This window comes from Oryzias latipes, chromosome 1 (assembly GCF_053564925.1).
Source record: "Oryzias latipes strain Hd-rR chromosome 1, Olatipes_Hd-rR_3.1".
Lineage (NCBI taxonomy): Eukaryota > Metazoa > Chordata > Actinopteri > Beloniformes > Adrianichthyidae > Oryzias > Oryzias latipes.
Window position 1 is genome coordinate 17,056,405 of NC_136237.1, and position 27,599 is coordinate 17,084,003.

Sequence of the window (27,599 nt, forward strand, 5' to 3'; positions counted from 1 at the left end):
TAGCCTACTAACGTTATATGATTGAATGAATGAAGGAATGAATGAATGAACGATCTAAAAAAATATATTAAACTCTGTAAAACTGAAACAAGGAATATGGTGTATAATTGTGCGAAATGTATGATGAAAATCAAGCAATTTCGATAAGCCAATATCAAAGAAATAGGTTGCAGCAGTTTTTATTTCGACTGAACTTGAGAAATCCACGGTGGCGCTGAGTGCGAATAGCTTCAGGGATTTCTTATAGTACAGAATCGCTGTCAGTCAAAAGGAGATGCAGTCTTTCGACAGACCCTCCAATCATCACGCAGAAGCTCGGAGTCCGGGCCAGCCCACTCCCCATTGACCCCCAGAGACGCTGAGCATCTGTGGGCGGGACATAATCGCAGTGTTTATCCAATGAACGTCTAGTTTCGAAGCGCTGAAAAAAAATGTTCAAAGCAGCCCCATTGAAGTCATTGGACGCTGGGCTTCAATAGGGAAATGCACTGTGACGCTGCGGGAATATATGAGAAGGAAATCGAGTCAGCCGACCTGCTATATGTAACTGATTCTGAACGAACTCGTCTTTGAGATGAACGTTTTCTAACGCATTTTTAGTCAATAAAATATTATACAATAGTACATATTTGACCATTAATTTTGTGACATTATAAGGGAAGCCGAGCTTCCCTTATAGCTTCCCATTGGGAGTTGGGTCATCTAGACCCACTAGACAGTGCTCTGAACCTTGTTTCTTCAATGATTTGTGATCTTCACTGGTGTCCATGGATCACATGAAATCTTTCCACCTTTATCCACCTTTGTCATGGTAGGGAGAACACGTCAATGTAAGGGTGGGGTCATCTAAGGTAGCACAAGGGGTTAAAGAAATCGCCACTGCTTCACTTTACAGTAGCTGGGACAGCCTCCAGCAGCCCCATGATTCCAAAAGGGATTCAAAGAGCTCAGAATATAAAGTAGATGGATGGAAATTTAGTCTAGGATTTTTTGTGTCAGTTTTGCATTCCTAATTTTATTTTTAACCAAGCCATACTCTACTCCGTATGTGTATTCCTTCTTAGCAGAAAAGTAACATATAAATCTATTTGAAATAAAATGACTCAATTTCCATTTCATGCTCCCTGAGAAAACAGCCTTTTCATGCTGACTTTGCACGCATCTGTTATGTGTGAGTTTATCACAACAACAAAAAATACAAATAAATAACATGAACAAAAAAGAAGGAAATGTGGTAAAAAAAAACTAACGTAGTTATACATTTTGCTCTATTAGACTGTTTGTGAAAATGGCTGTCATCAATTTGTCACTATAGCCACATGCTGAATGCTGTCTATTACATCCAAACAGGACTTTTAAAAAAGGCTGGAGGTTCACCCAGATTGACAGATAGAAAATCAACTCAACTAGGGATGTGAAGAACATGGAGAATTTATTAAGTGTTGTTCCTCTTTGATTTTTTTTCTGCTGGTTTAAATAATCTCTGTGTGATTTCAAAGAAAATTAGGTGCAAATTCATAAATTCAAGACCTCACCTTTTCAAGCTCCCACCTGAGCTAATTAGATGCTCCTTGTCTGCTCCTTCCATCCCTGATTCTTTGAACTCTCCCTGTGTCGGTTTTCTGTTAAGACATGCCATGGTTTTAAAGTGCAGCCGAGATCCTCCCAGAAAATGTCATGTTTGCAGATAAAATTACAGAAGACGTGAGCGGGTGGGGAGGGGGAGGGAGGGAACTGTGGAGAAAACAAGCACATGTAACGGGTTCACAAAGTATTGCATAATTACACACATTTTTTAATTTATTTTATTTATTTTATATCTGGTAATTGAGTTGCATGCCATTAGGGTCCTTCAGACCTGGGTATAAATTGATGCCCCCCCCTTCCCTTTTTGCTGTTTTCTAATCGGGAAGAGGTGAGCATGATGGAGATCTGTTTCTCTGTGTTTAATGTTGGTGCTAATTTGAACTTTTTATTTTTTAGTTTTGGGGCATTATCTGAGCTCAGCACGTGTTGACAGCATCAACAGGTATGTGTAACCCTTTTGTGCTATTTTCTAATCGGGAAGAGTTTTGGGGCATTATCTGAGCGCAGCACGTGTTAACGCCATATTGTGTTTTGAACAGTATAAATAAACATGACGAAGTTCCTCCGGTGTCTCGTAGCTTCCTGAGGGTACACAAAATAACACAACGCAGAGCATAGACGAGAAGCGGTTACACACACCTGGAAGAAAGTGTTCTCAGGAAAGTAGTTTGTTGTTTGTTGTTTACTTTATTAATAAAGACATTTATTTCTTAATAAACGGTCGACAGCAGTAATTTTACTTTAACACGTCTTATTGTCAAGAGTGATGCCTCGGAGCCACACCCATTTCCTTAACATTCACATAACTGAGGATGGCTACACTTTATTTCATAAGGTTTAATAAGCCCAACACATTAAATTTCCTGCACAAAAATGCTCATACGTTGAAATAAAAAAACAGAATTCATAAAAATGTTTTTATTCTGATGAGTTTATTGACAAAAGGTCAAAGTCAAATCAACAAAACTGGAAAGTGTTGCAGTGGCCCCCATATCTTCAAAAAATGTGCAGTCAAAGATGGTAAAAAAAAATGTTTATAAACCGTGCATTCATGAACTTAATAGTTTACATACATTGTTGATATATTTAAACCAAAGGCACTTCCACAAATTAGCAATGCTGACTAAAGTAACTGATGTGCTACAGGATTAAAAATAAATCACAGGTTCAGGCCACACGTAGCCATTGTCAAATATCTTTTTTTTAAAAGTGCATCATTATTAATAATCTTTTTACACCTTCACCCCTGTTTTACTGTAACCGTTCAAGTCAAGCAAATGCGAACTAAAGCACATCTTTGTCGACCTTGTTGATACTTACATGTTAACTTGAATGTCGACTTGAACATTTTGTGTCATTTTTAAAAGCAAAGGCAAATCCTGTGCAGATCATTGTCTTAGAAAGGTTATGAGAACAAAAAGCCGAGCAACTATATTCTGCAAACAAAGAAATAAAATCGTACATTCAGTAGCGTCAGCTTCGTCACGTTTAAACGAGTCAAAGGTTCACATAAACGGCTGTGGGTGAACTCTAATCATACATCACACACTGTCGCGTTTTCTCAGGTAAAACAAACTGTGGAATGCCACACTGTACTCATCTGTCAAGTGTCAGTCATTTGACCTTTGTCTTAAAGCTTGCTTTTTAAAAAGAGTTGCAGATATTAGATAGATGGATAGTTGTTAGTCACAAAAGCTTATTACATGTTGGCTTTCCTTCATCCAAAAATGTTTTGGACTTCATAATTTGCTATGATCAGCTTTGTCCTCATCAGTTAAATTCTAGATTTTTTTTTTTATTGTAAGTCAACGTTTTTGGTCGGACTGAATGTTCGCCTAAACTCAGGCGCATGTCAGCTAAGCAAAATGTTCTCCACCTGAAAACCCCAGTAAGCCTGGAGTGAGATATGCAGATGGCGAAAGTCCATAAGTGAGCCGTAGAAAGTGAGCAACATTAGCGCTACGCAATGTAATCACAAGTGGGAGATAGTACAAAATGAAGTAAATATTGGATAATCTCTTTAAATTGTTAAAATTGTATGGCAGAATATGTGATGGTCAGAGTCCATGGGCAAGTTTCATGTTGTTAGTGCAAGTTTTACGCAGCATCATCCCTTAAAGACCCTCTCCCATCATGTTTTGATCTAGTTTTAAAGCGTTCCCAGTGGTTTTATAATTAAGTTTATCCTGTTTTGAGCCCAAATTAAAAAAAAAAAAAACTGTGTCATATCCTAGGACAAAGTTTCTGCAGAGCAGCAGTAATAGCAACCCAACTCCCCTTTCCCTCCCCATTGTGGAGCAGGGAGCTTGTGGCCCAACCAGCATATTTTCTATATTACCAATATGCTCTTTTTTTCAACAGCATTATTTAGTCTGCTTCTGGTTCATGATTTAAAGAAATAAAACAAAATTTAATTATTCCGTTTTAAGCTTAATTTCTGTATATCATCTATCATCAGAGAAATTTCAAAAGAAACAAATTAAGAATACCAAAAACACACTGTTTTATCAGAGTGGGTCTTTAACAAAGAGGTGCTGTGAGAAGATTGACATCCCAAATAGTTTCAGTCTCTTTAGTGGGAATCCAAAACAGTTCAAATGAATCTGTCTCATTTTTTACAAATTCAACCCCATCAAACAGAGATTGTGATTTATATCCCAGCGTGAAGCCCAGCCCATAGCCCAGGATTGGATCAAACATGGATTCAAGGATTCAAATGTTTAGTTTTTGACTCAGCTGTTTAACTCAAGATCACAATTTTTTCATTTGTGTTTTTGATTAAATATTGGTGCATTCGAACTCAATCAGATGTAATTGTGCAACAACAAATTAAAGATTAAGTTATTTTTAACTGATTGAACTATATATTTAATCATGTCTTGTCACTGCATTTTCTGAGTTTAAATAAAGTTCAGTTTTGTGCCAGGGAAAACAACCTCTCATGTTGTTACCATTTTTGTTGCTACAATTGTCCACAATAATTATTTAAATTTTAGCTTTTGATCAAATCTGACCTAAATTTAAAATTAGCTAAGAACTGAACTTCAGATTTAGCTGCCTTAATACATGTTTTATTTTTTAACCATTTAAGTAGAGGGATTCTGTAAATCAAAAATGAAAGAAATGATTGTGAAACAATCTTACCTGCCAATCTTCTGGTGTCAAGGACCAAAAATGACTAATCCTTGTAGCTTATGGCAGTCAGGATGTAGACAAAACTCTGATTATTCATAAGCACACATATTTTTCATGAACCAGCATGCATAACATGAAGCTTAACGCACGAAAGTGTGATAGGAAACAGTTTAAAAAAAAAAAAACAGAAGACTGATAGATTCTTTGCTCTACAAACAAACTAACCTACAGTAGCCGGTTTGTGTAAGAGTGGCCTTGAGGCGGCACCCACCCATGACAAAGGATCCATTTTCGTCCTCCTCACCTTTGCTGACAGGTTCAGTGCTCCACTTTCATTTTCTTCCCCCTTGTCCTCTGGTTTTCTCTCCATGATTCGACCCAAACCACTCAGCGCTCCAAACCCTAACATGGATGCAGCTGACAGTCCAAAGTGTAATAGCGTTGAGTCTGAAAGGCCGAGATGGGTCATGCTGTTGCCTATTTCCCCTCTAGCGGGAAAGTGGGGGATCCTGGGATGGCTTAAAGCTCCACCGTAGAAAAGAGCAGAGAGAGGAAATGATGTCCCAAGCAGGGCAGCCAGAGCTCCAGGAATAACGACCTGTCCCTCCTGAACACACGGCACCTCGGAGGCACTATGGAGCCCTATTCCCAGCCTGCTGGAGGTGCTTGATGAGGGTGCAACAAAGTGCCCATGTGCTTTGATGTGCTTTCGCAGGGAGCTGGGATCTGTATAGCGCTTGAGACAGCCAACCATCTTGCAACAGTAAGGCTTGTCTACATAATGTGTGCGAGTATGCTTGAAGCGATCACTGGAGTTGGAGTAGCGCTTGCTGCAGCCTTCATATGGGCAAATGTAGGGTTTTTCCCCTGAAGAGCAGAAACAGAAATGAGACCAAAAAATCAGCTTCATGCATGCTTAACATAGAGGGGGTCACGAGAGGTGCCAATGTTGTCAACTATCTAACACTTTTAAATTAGAAAACTTAAGTTTAATTTGGCATATGTTGTATGTTGTCGTATGTTTACATCCTAAAAATCCGGATATTCTGAAGTCAGTTCAATTTCATTAAACTTGATTGAATTAAATCATTTTAAGTGGGAAAATAGGTACAAATAGTGGCATAATTAAGATACATATTAAACTCAGAACAGAGACAGACAATTCTTCCATATGTTCAGCTTCTTTAAGTCATTTACCTGATGCTTCACTAATAAACAGACTAATAAAGGATATTTGGAAATTTGCTGCAAACATTGTAGGACGCGAGCTACTTCAAGATGTCCAATCTACTTTGTCAGCTATTTTTGGGCAGTTGTGCAGAAAACAGTAAGAAAAGAAAGTTGTGCATATAAGCCAAATATCTGGTCATTAACTTATTTTTTGAGTTATTAAATTGTTTAAGTGTCTGTGAAAATAGGATAATCAATATTGAGAAAATAATCACATTAAGATTTCTGTCTGAATACCTGAACGTGTATCTGCAAGTAAACGTGGGTCATCCATGCAAAACATGCACAACATGGACGAACCAGGTTGGCCCTGCAGACATCCACTGTTTCCTCCTCTGGAGTTTAGATGAAATACAGCAGCAATGGGTTTGCAGACATATTAGTGCCTACATTTGCAAAGCTGATGCTATGATCTGCAGGATCACTTTGTTTTTTTAGAACAGACTCAGAAATGTTCAAAGTAAAAGAAGTCTGCAAATTTTGTCATTACGTAGCCAAAATAAATTCGATAATTTACTTAAACATATCAGTTTGCAAATGTCTGGCTAATTCCAGTTATCCGATATTTGTGGGCATGGAAACTGGCTCACTTTCCAAAGTAACTCATTTGTACTCATTCTCCGACTCCACTTTCTGTTCCAATGATGCAAATAGGGTTTGACATGCTGCTACATCTCCTAAATAACCCAGTGAACTCCTTTTTCTTTTTCACTGTCAGTATCAAGTGATTGTTCTCGTCACAAAGGGGTCCGCCATTTCTCTGTACTCATTCTTGTTCTATTCTGAAGCACCCAGCAACTGTTAATTCATCTGAATATTTCTGCAGATGACAAGACTTCTACTGAGGTATACGTGTTGAAATTAAATGGTGATAGGACAGTGCCCTGTGTGTACAACAATGTCCTTTAAATTAGAACTGGAGAGAGAGTATAACAACTGTGCCTGTTGAAACACATTTCAGACACTGAATCCATTTTGGATAATACAAAAAAGTTGGTTACATTTTCCTTTCCTATGAACTCAAATGGTCAGTTTTTTTTGGTGAACTCACCAGTGTGTGAGCGGGTATGAATCTTCAGGTTCTCCAGACGTGAGAAGCTCTTGTTACAGGTGGGGCAATGGTGCGGCTTCTCATTGGTGTGTGTGCGGATGTGAATCAACATTTTGTACCTGTAACACAATTCAAAGTTACACACCTGCCATGTAATCATCCTGGACATAAGTACAAAAAAAGGGTTGTGTCTCATTAAAGAGAGCAGCCAAACCTAAAGCATACAGCATAGTGTATTGAAGGATGTTGCTCACCTTGACAACCTGTTTTGAAGGTGAAGTCAGTTTCTTTTTTGTTTATGCAGCTGGGAATTTTGTTTGGCCAGAAACTCTCAAGTTTAAGTTGATATTTGTTTATGCTGGCACAGCACTTGATCCAAAAGGAGGGCCGAGCAATGGCCCCCCTAGCTAAACTCCTCTGGAGCCGGATCTGATTTGAGCCTGAAGCTGTGTTAACACCGAACACGATTCGCGCAGCCATTTTGCGCCAGCCGCCTCTGATTCGCCGCGTGGCAAATTCTCTGCTCACCGCCTGTCAAAAAATGTCTTCAATAGCTTGAAGCCCCGGCCGTGTGTGGGAGGAGCTACCAGCTAATGTTTTTAGCCTCATCACTTCATGGAACGGAGTCTGTGTTCATCTAATTTACAAAGCATGGAAGACACGCATGATGTTGAGAGAGAGTTCTACAAAAACATTGGTAATGATCATGTCTCCATGTTTGGGTTCATGAGATTATTAGGAGTGTCTCCCAGTTCAGTGATCTTAACTCCCGTTGATGTGTCAGAAAGACACTGCATTTCCGTCTCTCTCTGCCAGAATTTGAAGGTCCCCGAAATGGTCAAAATAAAGGGAACCTTTTTTTGTTAGTAGTGTCTCGATGAAAATAAGAAAAATATCATCAAGTGTAGGAGGTTCGAGCAGGCTGCCTCTTGAATACCGCAACGGTTCTCTGTCTAGCCGCCAGCTCGCCTCCCAGGAACCGGCATAGTGACCGCGATTGTTCAGCTTCATGGGCCTTGCATAAGACTGTCTAAGGCAAAAGTGGGCAATCTATGGCCCACGGGCCTGAACCCTTTGTGGCCCACGAGTCGAAAAGTTTTCCCACCCCTGGTCTGGAGTGTACCCACCTTCTCCCAACAATAGCCAGGACGGGTTCCTGAAACCCTGCTGCTCCGAAAGGGATACAGGAGGTTAAGAAAATGGATGTAAGTTATGGAGATCTATAGGTCGATTCACTATATTGGGCGTGTTTTCTACCTGCTGTCACTGAAAACCTCACATGCCCAAAGTTAAGTCCCTGATTGGTTGACGCGACGTGGTGACCTCCCCAGAGTTCAGATCAATTTTTTTCTGGCCCACTGCAGCTGCCGCCCAGATCTCGCTGCACTGCTCAAATCGTTCTGCTGCCAGACCTTCGCACCATAGGACCTCAGATCGCCTGTACCATTGACTTAACATTGAAACTGGCCGCCTCTGCCGCAGCTTGAGAGAGGCCAGCCATCAAACCTTTACTACAACAGTAATTCTTATTTTCGGTACAGATTCCTGTAAAATGAAACTAATTAAAGTATACAACAAATCAGCTTTTAGTACGATGAGGAAAAGCTTTTTCCAATGTACTTTAATGAAAGTGTTTATTTCCCCCAAAAGCATCTTGTAATTTGACAACTTTTTTAAAGTTGACACAATCGTTTGATTTTTATTTTTTATCATTTCTTGAAAGGCCATATTAGATTTTTATTTACACACCAAACATTTTACACAAACTGTTAACTAGGTCTATATATTACATATTTATTAGTACAACCCATATGTCATTTAAAAGAAAACTTTTCTCGATAAGACGTGCTTAAAAAGAGGGTCAACCTTCGGTTTCTAAATGTCCTTCCAAGTTGAAGTAAAAAGGTTGCTCCTATATTAAATAGTACCTGGCATTGAAGCCCCTCCCATTGCGTGCACAGCCGTCCCACTGGCAGAAGTACCCAGAATCCTTTTCAGGCTTGACATGTGAGTCATTGATATGATCCACCAAATCCTGCAGCGACTCGAAAAGCATGTTACACTGAAGAAGAGATAGAGATGAAATTAATTTATTGAGTTCCAACATTAAATGAACACAGTTGATCTTGTGTAGCTTGTGCAGCTTCCCAAAAATTAGTTTTTCCTAAAATAAATTTCACAGTCTATAACTGCATTGTGCTTTGTTTGATTCAGTACCACTATTGAACAAATTAGTTGTTAAACATTTTAGGTGTCAAATGGCATTTAAAGTGAAGAAGTGGATAAAAAAGGAAATATGTATATATGTTTTAACTACTTTAACGTGGGACTACCATGTAAAAAATGGAAGAAAGAAAATCAGAAACAACAGATCATTTTTAAGCTTGTTATTTAATTTTATTAATATATGGTGAATACGGAGCCCGTGTCCTGACATTAAGATATAAAAATATATCTTGTTCCCACATATTAATATCTTGTTCCCACAGGTTATTATGTCGTTCGCACGAAATACTATTCCGTTCCCACAAGATACTATTGCGTTCCCTCAAAATACTATTCCATTCCCTCGAAATGATTAACTCGTGCGAACGCAATAATTATGTCGTTCGAACGCAATAATTAATCCGTTCGAACGCAGTAATTATTCACGTCATAAGACATACACGCGGATATGCTCTCTGTACGCCGGCAAAACTAAGCCGCTTTCAGCGGTAACTTCCGTGTCTCTGTGACCCATATTCGTTCAAAAAAGGAACATGAAAAACAAAAATGATCACTTTAATACTGTCTCAATGAATATAAGAAAAATATCAAAAGATTTATGATAACTAGGCTGCTTTGTCTTACGATAGCTCCTGCTAGGCTACTACTAGCGCCGCCGCAGAGCTCTCTGATGTATGCCGGCATTTGGGCAACTGGCTGGTCTGTATGTCTGCTGGTATCTAAAGCAACTGACTGCTAAAGTTAATAAAAGACAAGTCCTGAATATTATTATTCCTATTCGACCCTAAACTACCATATCAGCTGTCTGTCAATAGACCAGCCAGTTGCCCAAATGCCGGCATACATCAGAGAGCTCTGCGGCGGAGCTAGTAGTAGCCTAGCAGGAGCTATCGTATGACAAAGCAGCCTAGTTATCATAAATCTTTTGATATTTTTCTTATATTCATTGAGACAGTAATAAAGTGATCATTTTTGTTTTTCATGTTCCTTTTTTGAACGAATATGGGTCACAGAGACACGGAAGTTACCGCTGAAAGCGGCTTAGTTTTGCCGGCGTACAGAGAGCATATCTGCGTGTATGACTTATGACGTGAATAATTACTGGGCTCGAACGGATTAATTATTGCGTTCGAACGACATAATTATTGCGTTCGCACGAGTTAATCATTTCGAGGGAACGGAATAGTATTTTGAGGGAACGCAATAGTATCTTGTGGGAACGGAATAGTATTTAGTGCGAACGACATAATAACCTGTGGGAACAAGATATTAATCTGTGGGAACAAGATACATTTTTATATCTTAATGTCAGGACACGGGCTCAGTAGGTGAACACTGTTAATGACTGTTTTTTTCACCCCCTTTTTTCCCTAATTTGCAGTCCTATTCCCCATCTCTAATATCTCTCACTCATCACTTTTACATCTGGTCTAACAAGACATGTATGTAAATATAAAATAAATAAAATTTAGCCTCAAATACAAAAGGGGTTTATACAAATATACACCTTGTGTGTTCACAGCTTTATAACCGATCTTAACAGTAAAATCTGTCCAACACAAGAGGCCTTCAGCTCTTATGTGTTTATTGAGCTACTGGACAGGACAAGTGAAAAAATGTTTTGTTTAACAAAAATACATTTTAACTCCTCTGATTTCATTAATAATTCAGTCAGGAAAAAGTAAACATAAGTGACTCTAAAAGCAATACCAAAAATGACCTGCAAAAAAGTTTCACTGTCTCTGTTTCTTAATTAAGTTACAAATTAATTATTATAAGGAATTAGGGGCATAAACAGAGGTCCTTTTTTTGGCTACACCCTGATAATCTTATAGAAAACTAACAAGTATTACAAAGTGTAAGTGTGATGATCTGGCCCACACAGACTGTTCATATGCATGAACATTTGATAGAAAGAGATTTTTTTTCCATTAGAATTAAAAGAACGATTTAAACCTACATTTTTATTAAATTGAAAAAAACTGGTTTCTGCTCAATGATAAACAATGAAAGTCAAAGTTGCTTTTTTTTCTTTGGGTGCAGTTTGGTATTTATTAACTGGCAGACGGGTTCAGGGCTTGCTATACAGCACCACTTATTGGCCAAAAAGAAACTGACAGGCACTGAGACTAGCAAATCAAGAAGCAAAAAAGTGATATTAAAGCATCTTTTTAAAAAAACTATTTTATCCTATTTTTGGGTAGCTTTGGTGTCCCTAATGTAATATAAATCGTAAAATTGATCACCCCCCACCCCCTTACCAGATATTGGTTTATTGCTTCTAGGTAACACTGTGCCACTAGAGTAGTAAAAACACCAGATAATCATCAATTGTATTGTATTTGAATTTTACAATATAATAAACCTGAAGTAACAAACAAACAACAAATAAACTATGTTAACATTTCATGAAACATGAAAAGAACATAATATTTCCAAAAACTTGTATTTATTAATCTATCAAAGGTTCATCATCTTTAGTGGTGTGGAATTTCAGGAAGCAGTTGCGATCAGGTGTAAAACAGATTTGTAAATTGTATTTTCTGCTCAAAAAAAGGAAAAACATATTAGAGATAAATAATTGCTATAGGACCAATGTGCATGCACACGCACACAATTACTATTCCAACTGTTCCACCACTGAACCCTGAGCTTATAACTGTCCCTCAAACCTGGTTCATGAATTAATTTCTCCACTTTCTCATTGTATTTATGAAACGTGGCTGTCCTCACTTTCTGAGGGAATCGCCCTCAATGAAAGTTTCCTAGGTCTCCTTCCAGAAAAAGTATTTATGTCCATTTCCTGTGACGGTGAACAACATTACATGCTTACAAACGCATATCTACACACACACACATGCTAACACATTATGTTTTCTAAAACACATTGACTATAGTGTGGCCTTGAGACAACGAATGGTAATAGTTTTACTTTATAAATATTTGTTTTAAGTAGAAAATACTTTTTCACATCCTAATGCACATTCATATATTTTAAAATTTAACATGTACATTAATGTAAACATGTAAAAAAGTATATTCGCTTTTTAAGACGTCTCTGTTGTAGCACAGCTTACAGAAAAGGACCCACTCCACCCATAATTACCACACCACTTTCAACTCATCATTCTATTGGACAGTAATATGACTTGTTTCATTTCTTGAGAAAAAAAAGTTCTTTATATTCAAATGGCCAATGGAGAGACATGAAATTTGGTTTGTTGCCTTGAGGCAACGCTACGCAGTAGAGGGTTAAAACAGACATTAGGCGGGGATAGTTGCACTGACCTTATTCCAGCGACAGGCCAGCTGTCCGTCATGCGACAGCTCTGGGGAAACTGTGTTTTCTCCCTGCTGAGTTATAAATGCAGGGGATGGAAAGCTGTAGCCCCTCTGTGGGCTTCCAACTGGCAGATAAAATGGATAACTGTGCTGAGAAGTTCCACTTTCCAGTCCAGGATGATATGCTGCATCCTGAAATAAACGATCGTGGACAGAAATGTCTGAGGTCACAGTCTAATAGCTGAGTTTTATCCTTCAGAGAGGAATTCTGCTCGTGACCCTGAAACTGTCACTGTTAGATGTAGTTCTGCATGAGTAACAGCAGTTATGAAAATAAAAAGACATTTTTGTTGAGAGAGTTTTTCAGTTGAAATACTTTTTAAAGAGATTAACTGCAGTAAAATAACTACATGCATTTGACAGAAAACCTAAGAAAGAAGCAGAAATGTTATTTAAAAAAATATGTTAAAATAAAAGGTTAATGAAATTTAGAAAAACACATTTAGAAAGGAAAGTGTAGAATTTAGTCAAAAATAATACATGTGGGATATTAATTGAAAATTGAGTTATATTGTTTTTCCTTTTTTAATTGGAAAATAAATTATAATCAATTTTTCTTTATTTGTTTATAAATTGAAGTAGTTAGTATTACTTTAACAGGAACTAAATTTTGCAACTGTCTCACAAGAGATGCTCATTAAGGCAGTAGTTAAAAGTTTGGTTAAATTAAAATTAAACAAAGAAAACTAAAGCAAAGGATTTCTGAGCTAAATAATGATTGTTATGGAAGATGCAGCTGTTTGTTTTAAAGATGCCTATAATGGAATTTGTGTGGTTTGTACCATAGAAGTGAAGGTGTTTTAATCTTGATGCAGTTTGTATGAAATACAAAAGATTGACTCCTCATTCTCCATGAATCACATGTAATTATTAGAAAGACCAGGTAAGTTTATGAAACAAACCAGGAAAACACAAACCAGTTTGCCATTTAAGCAATCAGACATTTCTCTTTTTTCTTAGATATGGAAATGTGAAAGAGTCCACTTTACAGATTCACACATTAAAACCAGAATTTCTTCTCCAAAATCTATTTTAAACTGCAGCCATCATTAACTGTGTTTTTTTTTCAGAGGACACTTATCAATGACATTGTAGAGGATGCTTCAATGTGTCAGTGTCAGTGTCCCTTACCCTCACAAAGAGATGTGGTTGAGGGCTGCTGCTGTTGGTGGGGGGCTCGAAGGGGGAAGAAGGGGTCAGGGGTGATGAGGGAGATGGCGAGAGGGAACTGGCATGGCGAGAAGAAGGGGACAGGCTGAGGTCCATCACTGAAGAAGTGAAGCAGGACCCGGGTCGCTCTTGAGATGGAGACTGGGAATCTATAAAGGAGATGATTAATAAAAATAAGAGGATGTTACATTTAGTTTATATTTTCCAAAACACTCTATTCATTTGGAGCCATCACAGGTCTAACCTGCCTTTGGATTACAGTGGCTGGGATAGTCCACTCTAGCATCCCCTTAACCCCCAAAATGGATTACCGGTAAATCGGTTTGAAAAATGGCTGGACAGACTGAAGTGAGGAAGAGGAAAATCTTCCATAAAAAAAATTCATTCATCTTCTTGACCGTTTTTCCCTTTCGGGGTCATGGGGTTGCCGGAGCCTATCCCGGCCACTTGGGCGTAGGCAAGGGATGCCCTGGACTGGTCGCCAGTCTGTCGCAGGGTAGAATATCCTCAATCACACATCCAATCACTCTCACACTCACACCTATGGACAATTTAGAGTTGCCAATCAACCTATGAAGCATGTTTTTGGATGGTGGGAGGAAGCCGGAGATCCCGGAGAAAACCCACGCATGCACAGGGAGATCGTGCAAACTCCACACAGAAATGTCCCCCATTGATGTTGTTTTTCATGTCCCCCAGCCAGGACTTGAACCGGGGGCCTTCTTGCTGTGAGGCAAGAGCGCTAACCACTGCGCCACCATTAAAAAGGGTAAAAATGTGGAAAAGTAAAAGAAACATTGCTTAAGAATTTCAGAAAACACAATGAGAACCAATTTAAACATTTTTCAGTGGTGGGTCATTAGGGCCTTCAAGGTTCATGTGATAATTATATTTTGTCCATGTGTACTCATTGAATCATTTCAAATGGTCTTTCCATCTCTTTTGTTGTGTTTATGATGGTTATGCTGCTTTCAGACAGACGTATTTTCATATTGGAGCATTTAACCGATCGCATGTCCTTTGTTGCCAGGCAGGGTCAGAGCTAAGGAGGCCTTCACGATCAGTTCTGAAGGCTCCCTAATGCAAAATCAATGTCAGACATTCATTTCTTTTGACCAATCAGATTTTGAGGTGGTGTTAGCAGCGCCTTCTAGCAGGCTTTGGCAATGTCACAGTATTCAGACCTTCTGATTGGACAAAAGTTTCAGGAATACAGGGAAAATGTCCCACATGCAGCCTTGGCCCATTTGACACAGAGCACTTTTTGATCTGTCTCGGTTCAAAACAGAGCTGACTGTAATGTACATGGATGATTTAGCAGGAAAATCTCCCACTGATCTCCTTGACATTCTTTATCAGAAAAATCTGAGTGAGAGGATGAAGCAGCCGTACAGATGTGTGTGTTTGGTGCTGTCCATCCTCGTGTCCACTGTGTCTGTCTAACAGACATTTTTGGCTCTAAAGCGAATTCAAACCTACGCAGAAACACAACTGGACAGACTCGGCTCTCAGCACTGGCCTACCAGCTCAGTGGCCTTGTGGTAGTGTCTGGCCTGTGACTGGAAGAGTTCAAATCCAGGCCGAGTCATGCCAAAGACTAAAAATGGGACCCAATGCCTCCCTGCTTGGATTGAGGGGGTTAAACCGCTGAATGGTTCCAGAGGCCAGATGTGTCTGCAGCTCACCGCTCCCCCAGGGGATTGGTCAAATGCGGAGAACAAATTTCACACACCTAGGTGTGTGACAGCTAATGGGACTTTAACTTTGATGGCAATAGAAAAGGACTTCTTGACGGAACTAAAGCACTATAATCTACATGACAGGTGATCGAACTGTTTTTAAGGAAAGAGAGGAGGATGGATTTGGTCTTCAAATAATACAATTTTTTGATGAGTGAAATTATAAATATCATGATAAAAAATATTCCAAATGTATGTGGTTATTTTCAGTGTTTTTTGCAGGATGTAGTTGCAAAACAACATTTGTTTTCCGCTTTGTTTATTCAGCAACATTTATTGTGGCTACAGCAATTTTCAACGTGCAATGCAAAATTTGTTTCTGCATCGTAAAATGATTCGTGAGGGGTTGGGTGATTCAGATGTACCACTACTGAAGGCCCAGGTAATGCACAGTCCCCCACTGATATTTTTAAATGTTGGTTCTCTGTCTTGGCTCCAGTTTCTTTCAGCCTCATTTCATTTCAGTTGCACACTCCTTTGCCTCTAGGAAACAAATGTGTGAACAATCTATTTAATTCTATTTAAAGAGTCAGCATTTGCCACATTTGGTTTCCTGGGAAAGTGAAAACAGTCCAATGAGTTATCACAGAGCTGGACCTGAGTCTCCTCCTGACACTAAAGTGCCAGGGACATGTCAAAAGACATAATTTTCTCTAAACCTTGACTGTGATTCACTTTATGATCAACTTTATTTAATTTACTGTGAGCCTTTATGACGGAAGCTGGGAGGGAAAACAAAAATCCATAAAATTAAATAACAAAAAAGTTGCAGCCTATGTTTGAAAGTTATCTTATTGCTGGGACATGTCATCACTTTTTAGCGAGTTTTGCTTGCTGGTGAGTGATATAAAGTAATATTCGGGGTTCCCTTTTACCTGGAGAGGAGGGAGGGGACGGAAACGGTGGGCATAGTTTTGGTCGAAAGGTGCGGACAGAACCACAGAAAGAGGAGGGGCGAGTCCTCTTTCCTAATGTGAAAGGGTCACACAGCCGTCTGGAGGGAAGCTTCAAGTCCAGAGGCTCGTCCACGGAGAGCATGGTAGCTGTGGATGTTGTCCACCTAGGAACAGAAAAAAAAATTAATTAAAAAAAGAAATTCCTTCTTTTTAACTGTAGTATACACAAAATCACATTTTTCCAATAAAAAAAGGTGTTTTTGGTGTTCTTAACATGTTCTTGTGGCGTGCTTTCTTCTTACTGACCAAAACCCAGCAAGAGGCACCAAGCCCAACTTAACCATTTAGAAAATTGTACAAAAGCTCATTTATCGTGTTTATTTTTTTGTGATCACTGGGCAAATCATTTATGACTTGTAGCTTTTAAGTATCCAATGAATCAAAATAGTGTATGTATTTATCTAAATACAAGTTTTAATTTATTCTACTTTTAACAGCAACAAATAAAAATTACAATAAATATATATAAATAAAGCACACTTTGGGCCAAAGAAAGCATCCTGAATCAGCAAATTTATTTTTAAAAAAATGCATGAAACCCAAATCAAAATATTGTTTTCTATTATGTCTTACATTTACAGTGATGCGCTGTCATCCTTTTTTTAAATCTTCACATCAGAAATAAACCTGACCAAATTGGTTTAAAATTCATTCCTAACACTTCTAATATATGAGGCTAATTCACAACATATTATTAAACACAGGACTTTACTTAATTTAGCATCACCTTGACTGGAAGAATATTTTTTATAAAATTGCAAATAAGTTCTGGCATGTAAAATTTAAAAAACTGCAATCATAATAATAAGTAAATAAACAGCTCTGACAGTAGGTTACATTTATTAGTATCACTTTGGTCAGTGTGCATTTTGGAGGGGAACTAAAGCACACTTAATGGGCCTATGCCGTGCTATTTTTAAGCCTTTTTCAGTAAACAATGTTCATATTTATGATAATATATTACCTTTGGCACACCAAAGAACAATTTTTTAATTAAATATGAGTTATTGTCCCAGTTCATTTTGCTGCCCAAAAGTAAGACGACCCGATCTCTGAGGCACCGCCTTTCGCTCCTTGTGGGTGGCGCCAATTTCATGACGTCAACCTAGAGTCGGCCTCAGTAGCGTGTCTGTGTTTCGCCCCCAAAACAAACAACATCTTAACTTTTGCAAGGATGGATGTGCATATTGTGTGTATTAAAGGAAAGCATTATTGCCAAACAGCGCTAGCTCCGTGAAGGGTGCACCCTTCATGCTGCACCCTTCACCCTTCCTGGGGGTGTGCGTTTGCCTAGGGGCGGTGCTGGTGTCGCAGACTACACCTGGAAGGGGCTCCAGTGCATAGAAGCTTAGCGGAAGACCAACAGCCACTCAGCCTAACTTAGACCACTACTATATTTCCATGAGAAAAAAAAAAAAACGCAGAACCAACCCTAAAACCGCCAAAGTATGGATACCAAAGCCTGAAGCCATTTTTACCCAAAAAATCTGGAACCAAAACCGCCTAATCTGGCAACACTGTCGATGTGTTGAGGTGCATACTCCCACCTAGTGTTGAGGGGTGTTCATGCGCCATCATGTTCGCTGAAGCAACTTCAATCGATGTAGTCCATGTCTGAGTAAAAGGAGTAGGCAATCACAAAAGTGTCTTCGCCATGTTTTGTTTGATTGACAGACAGACTCATTCCGCTGAAAAAGCTCATCATGAAATAAGTCATTCTGAAAAACAGCAATGTGAAATAAAAATAAAGCTACTTTGGAAGATATTGATTTTGAAATCTGAGGCTCTGAAAAAATCCATAGAATTACAATAATATCCAACATGATTAAAAATGAATATTTTAAAATGCGGTTTTAAAAAAATTGAACAGGATTTTAAAACAAAATTTGATTTGATTTGAATTTTTTTGATTTGAAATGGTTTATTTCAAGCAATCAAATAGGAATAATACACAAAAACAAAACAATCATAAGTTATACATTCGTACAATAACTAATCAAACTCTGGATAATTAGACATATTAATAAATATTGCTTGAAAGGGAGTGGAAGGAAGCAAATTTATATAATCCCACCCTTGTTCTAACGTAACCATTTTATAACATGATTTATCAATATCCGGTTCCAAACTTTTATCAGACAGATTTAGAATCTTGCAATATCAATAAAGCAACCCGGAACCGGAAGTCAAATAATAATAATAATAATAATAATAATCATATAATGGCTAATTTAAAATCTGTGTGCATGTTTTTCACAATTTCATGATCTTTTATATATTTATGAGAGATATATTGGTTGACTGCGTGATTGCACAAGGTCATAATTATCTATTTAATTATGAACAATTTGGAACTCCATATCAAAACACTGCTTTTGCGTTATTCATAGTGAGAAATGAACCTTATAACACAATTAAAAGCTCAAAAAGTTAATTTTTTATGATATAGACCCTTTAACTAACTAGAACAAATGAACATAAACAACAAACCCATTATTATTTATTATAACTAATAACATTTTCCAATATCATCTAATGACAAAACAAAAGAGCATACAAGTCATTTATGTGCAAGATAGCTTGGTTGGTAAGGTAGAAGGCTACCACGCAGGAATCCAGAAGGGGTATCAACAATGGTACTGGGGGCAATTACCATGTCAATGGCGAACAATTAACATCACTTTAACATAAGGCTCTTAACGCTACTGCCTACCAGCACTGATCCCAGTGATGGTCAGAGCGACCGTAGGCGCAAACTGGACACGCTTCTACCATCACCAAGTATGAATGAAAAGCATCTGGAAAAGCGCAGATAAATCCAATCCATTATTATCATTACAAATCTTTACAGGTTTGGAAAAAATATAACTTTCATAGCTGTTGTCAAATCTATTTGCAGATCAGCTCCTTAAAAAAAACCCTCATGACTTGTGAAGTAACATATATCAGTTTTCACCCCAGTCCTCTGCATTCCTGTGCTCTGCTCCTGACAAACGTTTTGTTCCTGAGTTGAACACTGAGGCTGATCCATGAGACAAAAATCCAGCTCAGCCTATGACTCATCTTATATGTTTGCACAAAAACAAATGAGTCAATAAGCAGGTATCTCACCAGTAGACTAAAAGCTAACTATAAGCTTGACAGCTGCTGGAAAAGGTGACACATGACTCAAGAATTTCCAATCCTACAGGGCCTAAATCACAGTCCTGTTTGCATCAAGGTTTTGTTGTCTTAACAACTGATACCCATTTGACTGATACCCATTTGATGATCATTTGAACTCCATAGTTTATCAAATTCTTAAAAAAAAAACAAGTTAAGCTATGTGATGTTAAACAGGCAAACAATACAACGCATCTCAGTAAAAGTTTATGGGAAGAGTTTTCTGTGGGGAACAATTGAAAAATAAAAGAAGCAGCTTCTCATCAGTCATTTGTATCAGTCAAGCTAAAAGCCACAAGCTCCATGCTCCATTCTGATGCATCCACTTGTAGACGACTAGATCAATGTACGTTTTCTTTTTCATTATCTGAGCTGGCATCTGGATCAAAACTGTATGGCTGGATAGCTCCAATTTTGCTCGCCATTTTTGTTGCACCGGTACTGTCAGGTTAGGGTCATGAGATGCTTTTGGCAAACAGAAGAGAGTGTACAACAGGTGTGTCAGAATCCAGGACATGTGGGACGGTGTCCAACATGTCGTCCAACCGACCTGCCATTGAAGCTCCTCATTGGCTAAACACACCTGATCCAGGTAATCAGCAGCAGTTTAAGCAGGATTTTTGGACAACTTGCAGGTGGCTAGCCCTCGAAAACCTGACATTTGACACCCCTGGTGTAAACAAACAGTGATTTTATAAGCCAGGTGAAGGTATAGCCGGCGTTGAATATCTAATGAACTACTGCCACTCTGTAGAAACTATGTCCTAGAAAACAATACAGGTTTTTAGATCATAATTAAAAGACCACTGGGAACGTCATAATACTAAATAATAAAAGAGGATCACAGTTGGACTATATGTTCTTGAAGTTTTCTAAAGAAACTCTTCTTTTTTTTAGTATTTCTTTAAAATCTAATGGGTAAATTGAGAAAACGCCTGCAGACATCTGTTGTGTTTTGAGGTTTTTTGTTTTTTCAGTCAGACAGTAATTTTGCTTCCAGGGGAACTCCTAAACGGCGCCAGACGAGGGTTGCGCGTACATTTGTGACAAAACCTCAATTGGCTGTCACGCAGAATGACTCTATAATGACAGCTAGCAGAATGAGTTTTCTTTACTTACTTTCACTGAACTCAAACAGCTCCCAGAAAGCTACACGTCCTGCTTTTTAAACTTCTGAAGTTGCTGTGGCCACAAATTGTTCCACATTCACCAACACAATCTCACAACATCATATAAGGCAAAGGGGAAACCACAATGAAGTCAATGTTTAAGACCCACAGTCAGCTTGCCAGCTACCCCACCACACTCCTTTATCCATCTGCAGCAACCTCTCTGACTCCCCTCCTGTACTTGCATGAGACGGGGCACATATGGATCAGGAACGCACACAGATCATGATCACATCAGTTGGAACTCCTATAACATAAGCTTCCAAGCTCCAGCAGCTTTTCCCCCACATGCCAAGGCCCACCTAGGAAAACCCTGCTGCCTAACAAAACAGAGGTTGACTGTTTTGCCATCAAGCACATGCTGGTGCATAACTAGGTACATATGGGCATGCGTTTAGACTTCCGCAGAGTGTCTCTTGAGATGTTTAAAGAAAAAGCTGCAGAATACATTTGTTATATAATGGGGTTGAGGAAATTCTCTCAGTTCTGCTCACTTCTTTAAAGAGTTACTCTGATCATCTTTTGCTCTATTGCACATGTATCAAACTCAAGGCCCGGGGGCCAAATGTGGCCTGCCATGTCAATGTGTGTGGCCGGTGAGAGCATTAAAGTTTTTAATTTTTAAAATACATTTTTTTGTAGTCAATTAAATATTATTTATGTGTAGCTGCTGTTGTAATTATTCAATGTTTGCAGGCTTTATGGGTGTATGCAGACAAATTGTTGTCATCAAACCATCAGTTGGATGCAAGGCTGTGCGCACCCTTTTTTTGTAAAATGCTACATGTGTAATACATGTTCTTTCTAGCTCAGTTTGTTATTTTTCTTTATTCACTTGGACAGCTTGATCCTTCATTAATGGATTTTTGTGGGTTTTAATAAGCAGATAAAATAATAATAAATAAATAATGATTTATTTAACATTAAGGAGTAGCTACATTTATTTACATGTTTAAGTTATATCTGGCCCTTTGAGAACAGCCCCTATGCTGATGTGGCCCTCAGTGAAAATGAGTTTGACACCCCTGCTCTATTGTAAAATCAATCCCAGTCGTCTTTTAATTATGATGATGCTGTTTTAGGCCAAATTAAAAAAAACCTGCGTTGTTTTCTAGGACATCGTTTCTGTTTCGTTCATTCAGTTCATTAGAAAGTTGCCTCTGAGTTGTGGGTGAGACTATTCGCATAGTTTCTTTATTCTGTTGGTGTTTCTTTGTCTCTTTCTGGTCCTCTCAGACCCCAACTGGTCACAGCAGATGGTCAGCCAAACTAAGTCTGGTTCTACTAGAGCTTTGTTCCAAAATGTTCCATTTTAGATGGAGTTGTTCTCTCCACTGTCACTCTTTGCTTTTTTCATTGAACTTAATCAATTGTACCTCCATGAAACTCATCAAATCACACTTACTAACAGTGCTCTTACATCCTACCAGGTATAAGACTATCACATTGAAGGGAGTCCTTCCTCCTCTCACACAAACTTTTTATCCCACGAAGCCCTGCTTTGCCCCCCACCCCCACCCCAATCCTGTGGTTTTCCTCTTCCTCTCCTTTAGCTGAACATATGTCTCACTTTCTGTAGGCCTCCCACTTCTTTTTCTTTTCCTTCATTTGTTTTTTTTTTTCAGTAAATTTCCCGTTCCAATTTCTCCAATTTTCTTCATTGTCTTTTTCATTGTGTTCAACCATTCCTGATGTTGATGGAAGTCCTAAAATAGAGCTTTTAATTCTACATTTTTTTAAGTTTCTAATCTGTTAATAGAAAGGGAGAGGAAAAAGCAGAGGGGTGTTGAACAAAATGTTATCACTTTTCATGTCTGATGTGTGAAAAGTGGTGCAAAGAGTGGGATGTAGGACAGCGCCTGGTCCCAGGGATGATGCAGTCCTTATTTTTCAGTTCCTAAATACTTTGAACTTTCCAGCCTTCATCCTTTTAAGGTATTACGCAATGCATCTGCAACAGCAAAGATGGCAGGAGGCTTTGTTTCTGTGTTGGAGGCAAACTGAGGGAGGAAGAAAGTCTGAGCTGAGGTGCAAGCGTTTATGAGAAACACTGAAGTTGGCTGAAACTGGACACCTGTTTGACAAATGGTGGAAAGAAAAGGAAAGAAAAAAAGTGAATTGTTGGTGCTAAAAAGAAAACAGAGTTTTACAAAGATATAACATTGCATTTTATGCTAAAATAATGGTAAGCATTATCAAAAGAAGAACGCTCTTAGTTCGTTTAAGACAGAGAACATCTTACAGAACTTGAAAACGGTATGATGTAGGGTAAAGAAAAGTGAAATAGCAGCAAAAAACGTCAGAGGAAAGGACTGTGGGAGTCAGATGACCACCCTTTTCTCTCCTTAGACTTTTCCAGTTATGTATTCAAGATTGTGCTCTCTCTCCTTCTCTCTTGTATTTCAGAGACTCAAAGTGATGCAACTCCGCAGTGCAAGTGTGCAATCGCCACCAACAGAGCCTGCAGTGTTTCTCCCGCTGACAGTGCCGTCCTCGGCACTTAAAAGGGAGTGAAAGCAGCTGCCAGAGGAAAAGGAGGAGAAAACTTTTCTAAACTCATTTTGATTGTTTACACACCTGTAAAGTCAGAAAAAAGTTTTGCAGAAGGTTTTGCAACATGGCTTGTTTCTATTGAAAACATTTAAATGATCCTTTCCTTGAAACCTAACTTTGTGCGGAAACCTTGCAGGAATCGGATTCAGCCAACAGACATATTCAGCCAACAGAGATCACTTATGCCACTCTCTGATCTTTTTCTTCATCTTCATCTTCATAACAACATTTGCTGTGATGTTTGCTAGGCCACAGAACACCCTTTAGATAAGAGGCACATCTCAGGAATGAGGAGAATGTTGTGGCAGCGTTCCAAACAGCTGATATGACCAAAACTGTAAAGCTATTGTTTCAGTTGGCTTTTTTATGAAATCTCACCAAAAGAAATTGTGTTTCTGGGGCTGAACCACACATGTAAAAGCAAAGTGGAGACATAGTTGAGGAAATAGGCAGCCTCTCTTTTGTTCATCAGTCTTCCAACATTTTGCCCTCTGTAATTACATTCACTCTCAACCGTTGACCAAATCACACAAAATCTCTTCCAAGACAAATGAGAAAAACTTCAAAGTTTTGAGAACCGTCTCCTCCATTTATGGGCTTTCAAAAAACAAGTTATGTAATTTTGTTCTCAGAAGCAGATTCCTGCTCAGTTCATTCTGAATACCAGAGTCAATACGTAGAACACAGAAAAAAGAAAAAAAATAGAGCATTTGTTTTTTGTTTTTTTTAATAATTGTTGTTCTTATAGTTGTGGTTTCGGTCAGTCTGTAACTCAAATATCTAAGCTTTGATATTAAAGTTACACTTTAACTTCAATTAAATTATCACTTTCAGGAGAATCATTTCTCCCTAGAACCAGTCCCATCACTACCTTCTATTTCTCTATAAAGCAGCAGATAATTCTGACATGAACCAGCAAATGAGCAGATTTAGCAAAAATAAATATCTTTATAGCCTTGTAACTGTCTGTGATACAATGTTGTTTAAGCGAATAGGCACGGATAGCAGTGGAGAGTTAACTTCAGTTCTTTAATATAAAAATAGATAAAGTCTTAAGCTACAGCCTCATCGGATTTATGACGAACGTTCAAGAATACTCGGAACGCAGGTACTTGAACACTCATTTGCCCATGGTGTTTACACTGGACAAGCAGGGAGGGGCTTCTTCTTTTTCCACTGTTTACTAAGGCATATCTGCCACCTCCAGTTGGAAAAGGCTTAGTATGATATGTTGTAGTGGTGCAAATTTTGCAAATCTTGTTCTTGGGTCTTTTTTACAGCTGTACTGCAATATATGAAAGATTGGGTATCATATTGTTCTGGCCTGGCATGAACCACAATTATTAATTTCTTCTCCATGATCGATTTTCAAACAGTTGGCACTTCCCTGAAATAAAAGGGACCCCATCCATATGTCACTCAGTCCATGATTGCTCAAAGTTTGACTTGGTTTAGCTTTCAAAAACATGTTGTACATAAAGCCTGAAAATGGCCTTAAAAATGTGTGTGGCAATGCTTGAACACCAGAGTTTTTAATAAGCGTTAAGAGTTTCACAGTAGACGGAAATGCTTATACACATGTTTACATAGACTTTTCATTAGAAGTTGCCACTTGCATTAGCGTTGTCAAGAGCAGTGTGAACATAGCCTTAAAGTCAGTTCTTTGGGGCTTCAAGATCATTTTTCAAGTCGAACGAATACACCACACCTCTATCCCCAGACAACGTTGCTTCGTAACAAAAAACAGCATGCTATCTTTTTCCACAACAGCTGTGCTAAATAAAAATAGTTTAAAATAACATGCTTAGCCAAAAAATTACTTTTGGTGTCTGTAAACCAGACAATTTTGTACCTGCGTGATTTTTGCATTACAACAAAAGGAGGATTGAATTTACATTCTTACTCTTACCCCTGTGCTATTGATGCTGGGGTACAATGAGATGCACTCAATGACTGATGACAACAAGTGCAACATATATGTGAATCCGAGTAGAACTTCCCAAGTTTGTTCCAATTTGATTTTGGACTGTAAATAGAGCTGTGACGGTGTCAAATTTTTCATCACTGCGGTGATGAACCACCAGGGGGCGCGGTGTCGCGGTTAACCGCCCCCCCCCCAAAAAACAAACAAACAAACAAAAAAACACAATAATCCTCTGGCGGCCGCATCGGAAATAAATACAATTACAACGTACTATTCTTTATTAACAAACAACAGTAACAACTAACAACTACATATCTAACTTGTGAACTAACTATAGGTGTTGTAGATTGACTATGTGTGTGAGCGCGGAGCGTCTTGTGTAGGAATAGTAGGAAGGTGCGCACACGTGTGTTTGGGGTGCGTTTTGATTCTTCTGCAGCGGACCGCTCTGGAGCTGCAGGAAAGTTTCACTTGTGCTCTCTGGTACAGACATCTTCTCAGAATATTATATATTGCCCAGTGATAAGCAGACTGCAGACACTGTCACCTTTCCGGTAGCCGTGAAGCCTGACACCCATGAAGAACGCGGGGCAGGAGGCTCCGCCTTTTGTTAATACAGACATGTAACGTTACGCTGCAAAAAATAGTTCCCAAACAAAATATGTTGTGATTTTCATGGAAATCTAACAGCGCGCGTTCATGTTTGGTGTTACGGAGTGAAGGACAACAGTAATACCCCCCCCCCCCCCCCCCCCCCCAACACAAAATCCTCCGGCGGGCGGCCGTGTCGCGCACTAAAGAACGCACGCAGCTTGCAATGGAAATTAATAATTAGAAAGCAGTAAATTTGTCGTATTTCCTTGCGAGACGGAAACTTCTGTTGTAGAATAAGGATGTGTGCTTCTGAAAGCGCGCGCCTGTTTGTGTAACTCAGTGTTTTTCAACCAGTGCGCCGCGGCACACTAGTGTGCCGTGGGAGATGGTCAAGTGTGCCGTGGGAAATTGCCCTCATTTACTGATCTAAAAACATTAACCATATCCAGGAAATCAGCTCTTTGTTCATCCAAACAGGCCCTGATAAAACACTGAGTAGTTAGGAATATGAAAGATCATAAAACTATTTTTTCTTTGTGTTAATTTGATTCTATTAAAGACATTTTGATAAGAATGACGGTACCGCGATTTGGCTGCAGCTAAAGCCGTTTGCGGCAAAGTCCCGCCCCTTTAACTGTCTCCGCCAATCATTCTTGAAGGCTTAATCACATGTCATCAGTCTGACCAATCAGAAGTGGTTAAAGTCTCCACTTCCTTGTTCCTTTTAGCTCATAAAGTCTCTCCGTTCCAACAAAAATACCAGCCAAAGCTCGTCTTTAGCGGTGTAGCTTTCCACAGAATCCAGTATCAGACCGTGGAATAAGTGAACAAAACATTGAAGCTCAGAGACACTAGTCTTTCTGCCCTTTTGCGGCAGTTTTCACACTACATCTCCCATGATGCATTGGGTTAAAGGGACAGCATCTTAGCGTAAAATGAGTCGTCCTTAAACGTCTTGAAACCACAACAAACACTCATAAAACTGTTTTTGAATTTTCTAACTTAACTTTTATTTCATCTTTTAGAAAAAACAGCTCCAACTTCCTGCTTTTTCTGCTACAATTACCACAAAAATGCACGTGAGATTGCGGGGGGGGGGGGGGGGGGCTGTCGATAAATACAGACTGAGGTTTTTTTTTTTGGGATGCTGGTGTGCCGCGGGGTCTTTGTCAAGGTTAAAGTGTGCCGTGGCTCAAAAAAGGTTGAAAAACACTGGTGTAACTGTAAAGGGAGCCGCGTGTCACGTGCAGCGCACTGAGAGCGCGCCTACGAGAGAGAGACAGGCGCGGTCGGAGAAAAGGAGAGAACAGTCTGAAAGAAAGAAGGAAAGTCTGAACACAGGACTAGCAGAAAAAGTAAATTATCAGCAAAGATGAATGCGTGTAATGTGTTTATTATAGTTCCAATCACGCACCATATGCAAAACGTAAAAAAAAAGTGCGTAAAAAAAGTGCGGTGATGCGGTGATGAGGTCATTACCGCGGTGAAGACCTCATCACCGCGGTGATGCGGTTATCGTCACAGCCCTAACTGTAAATGTAAGCAGCATGCATCCTCATTCTACAGACACAATGCAAAGCTTGCAATGCTGTACTTAAAAATGATTAGAGCATAGCATTTTTATCAAATGATAAACAGGTTAATTTTTCTTTTGTAAAATTGCTCCCAGATGTCTTTTTATTATGATTACCGGAATGCAGTTTAAAGCAAAATTCCAGAAGCCCGTGTTGTTGTTTTTTTTGAAGATATAATTTCTGCACA

At 38.9% G+C, this 27,599-nt stretch overlaps 1 protein-coding gene across 2 annotated transcripts in view; it reads right to left on the minus strand.

Moving 5' to 3' along the window:
• Positions 1 to 2,500: 2,500 nt before the first annotated feature.
• The window catches only part of LOC101159893 (zinc finger protein GLIS2), a 36,871-nt gene continuing 11,772 nt past the window's right edge, over positions 2,501 to 27,599 (minus strand). The window contains exons 2-8 of one of the 2 annotated variants that reach the window (XM_078950385.1): positions 17,984 to 18,050; positions 16,356 to 16,540; positions 13,703 to 13,890; positions 12,518 to 12,703; positions 8,932 to 9,065; positions 7,004 to 7,122; positions 2,501 to 5,589 (exon numbers count right to left, since the gene is read on the minus strand). In XM_078950385.1, the coding sequence (XP_078806511.1) occupies positions 4,943 to 5,589; positions 7,004 to 7,122; positions 8,932 to 9,065; positions 12,518 to 12,703; positions 13,703 to 13,890; positions 16,356 to 16,518 (1,437 nt within the window). In that variant the 5' untranslated portion in view covers positions 16,519 to 16,540; positions 17,984 to 18,050 and the 3' untranslated portion in view covers positions 2,501 to 4,942. The remainder of the gene's footprint in view (positions 5,590 to 7,003; positions 7,123 to 8,931; positions 9,066 to 12,517; positions 12,704 to 13,702; positions 13,891 to 16,355; positions 16,541 to 17,983; positions 18,051 to 27,599) is intronic. The other variant, XM_023958813.2, reaches the window with a different exon arrangement.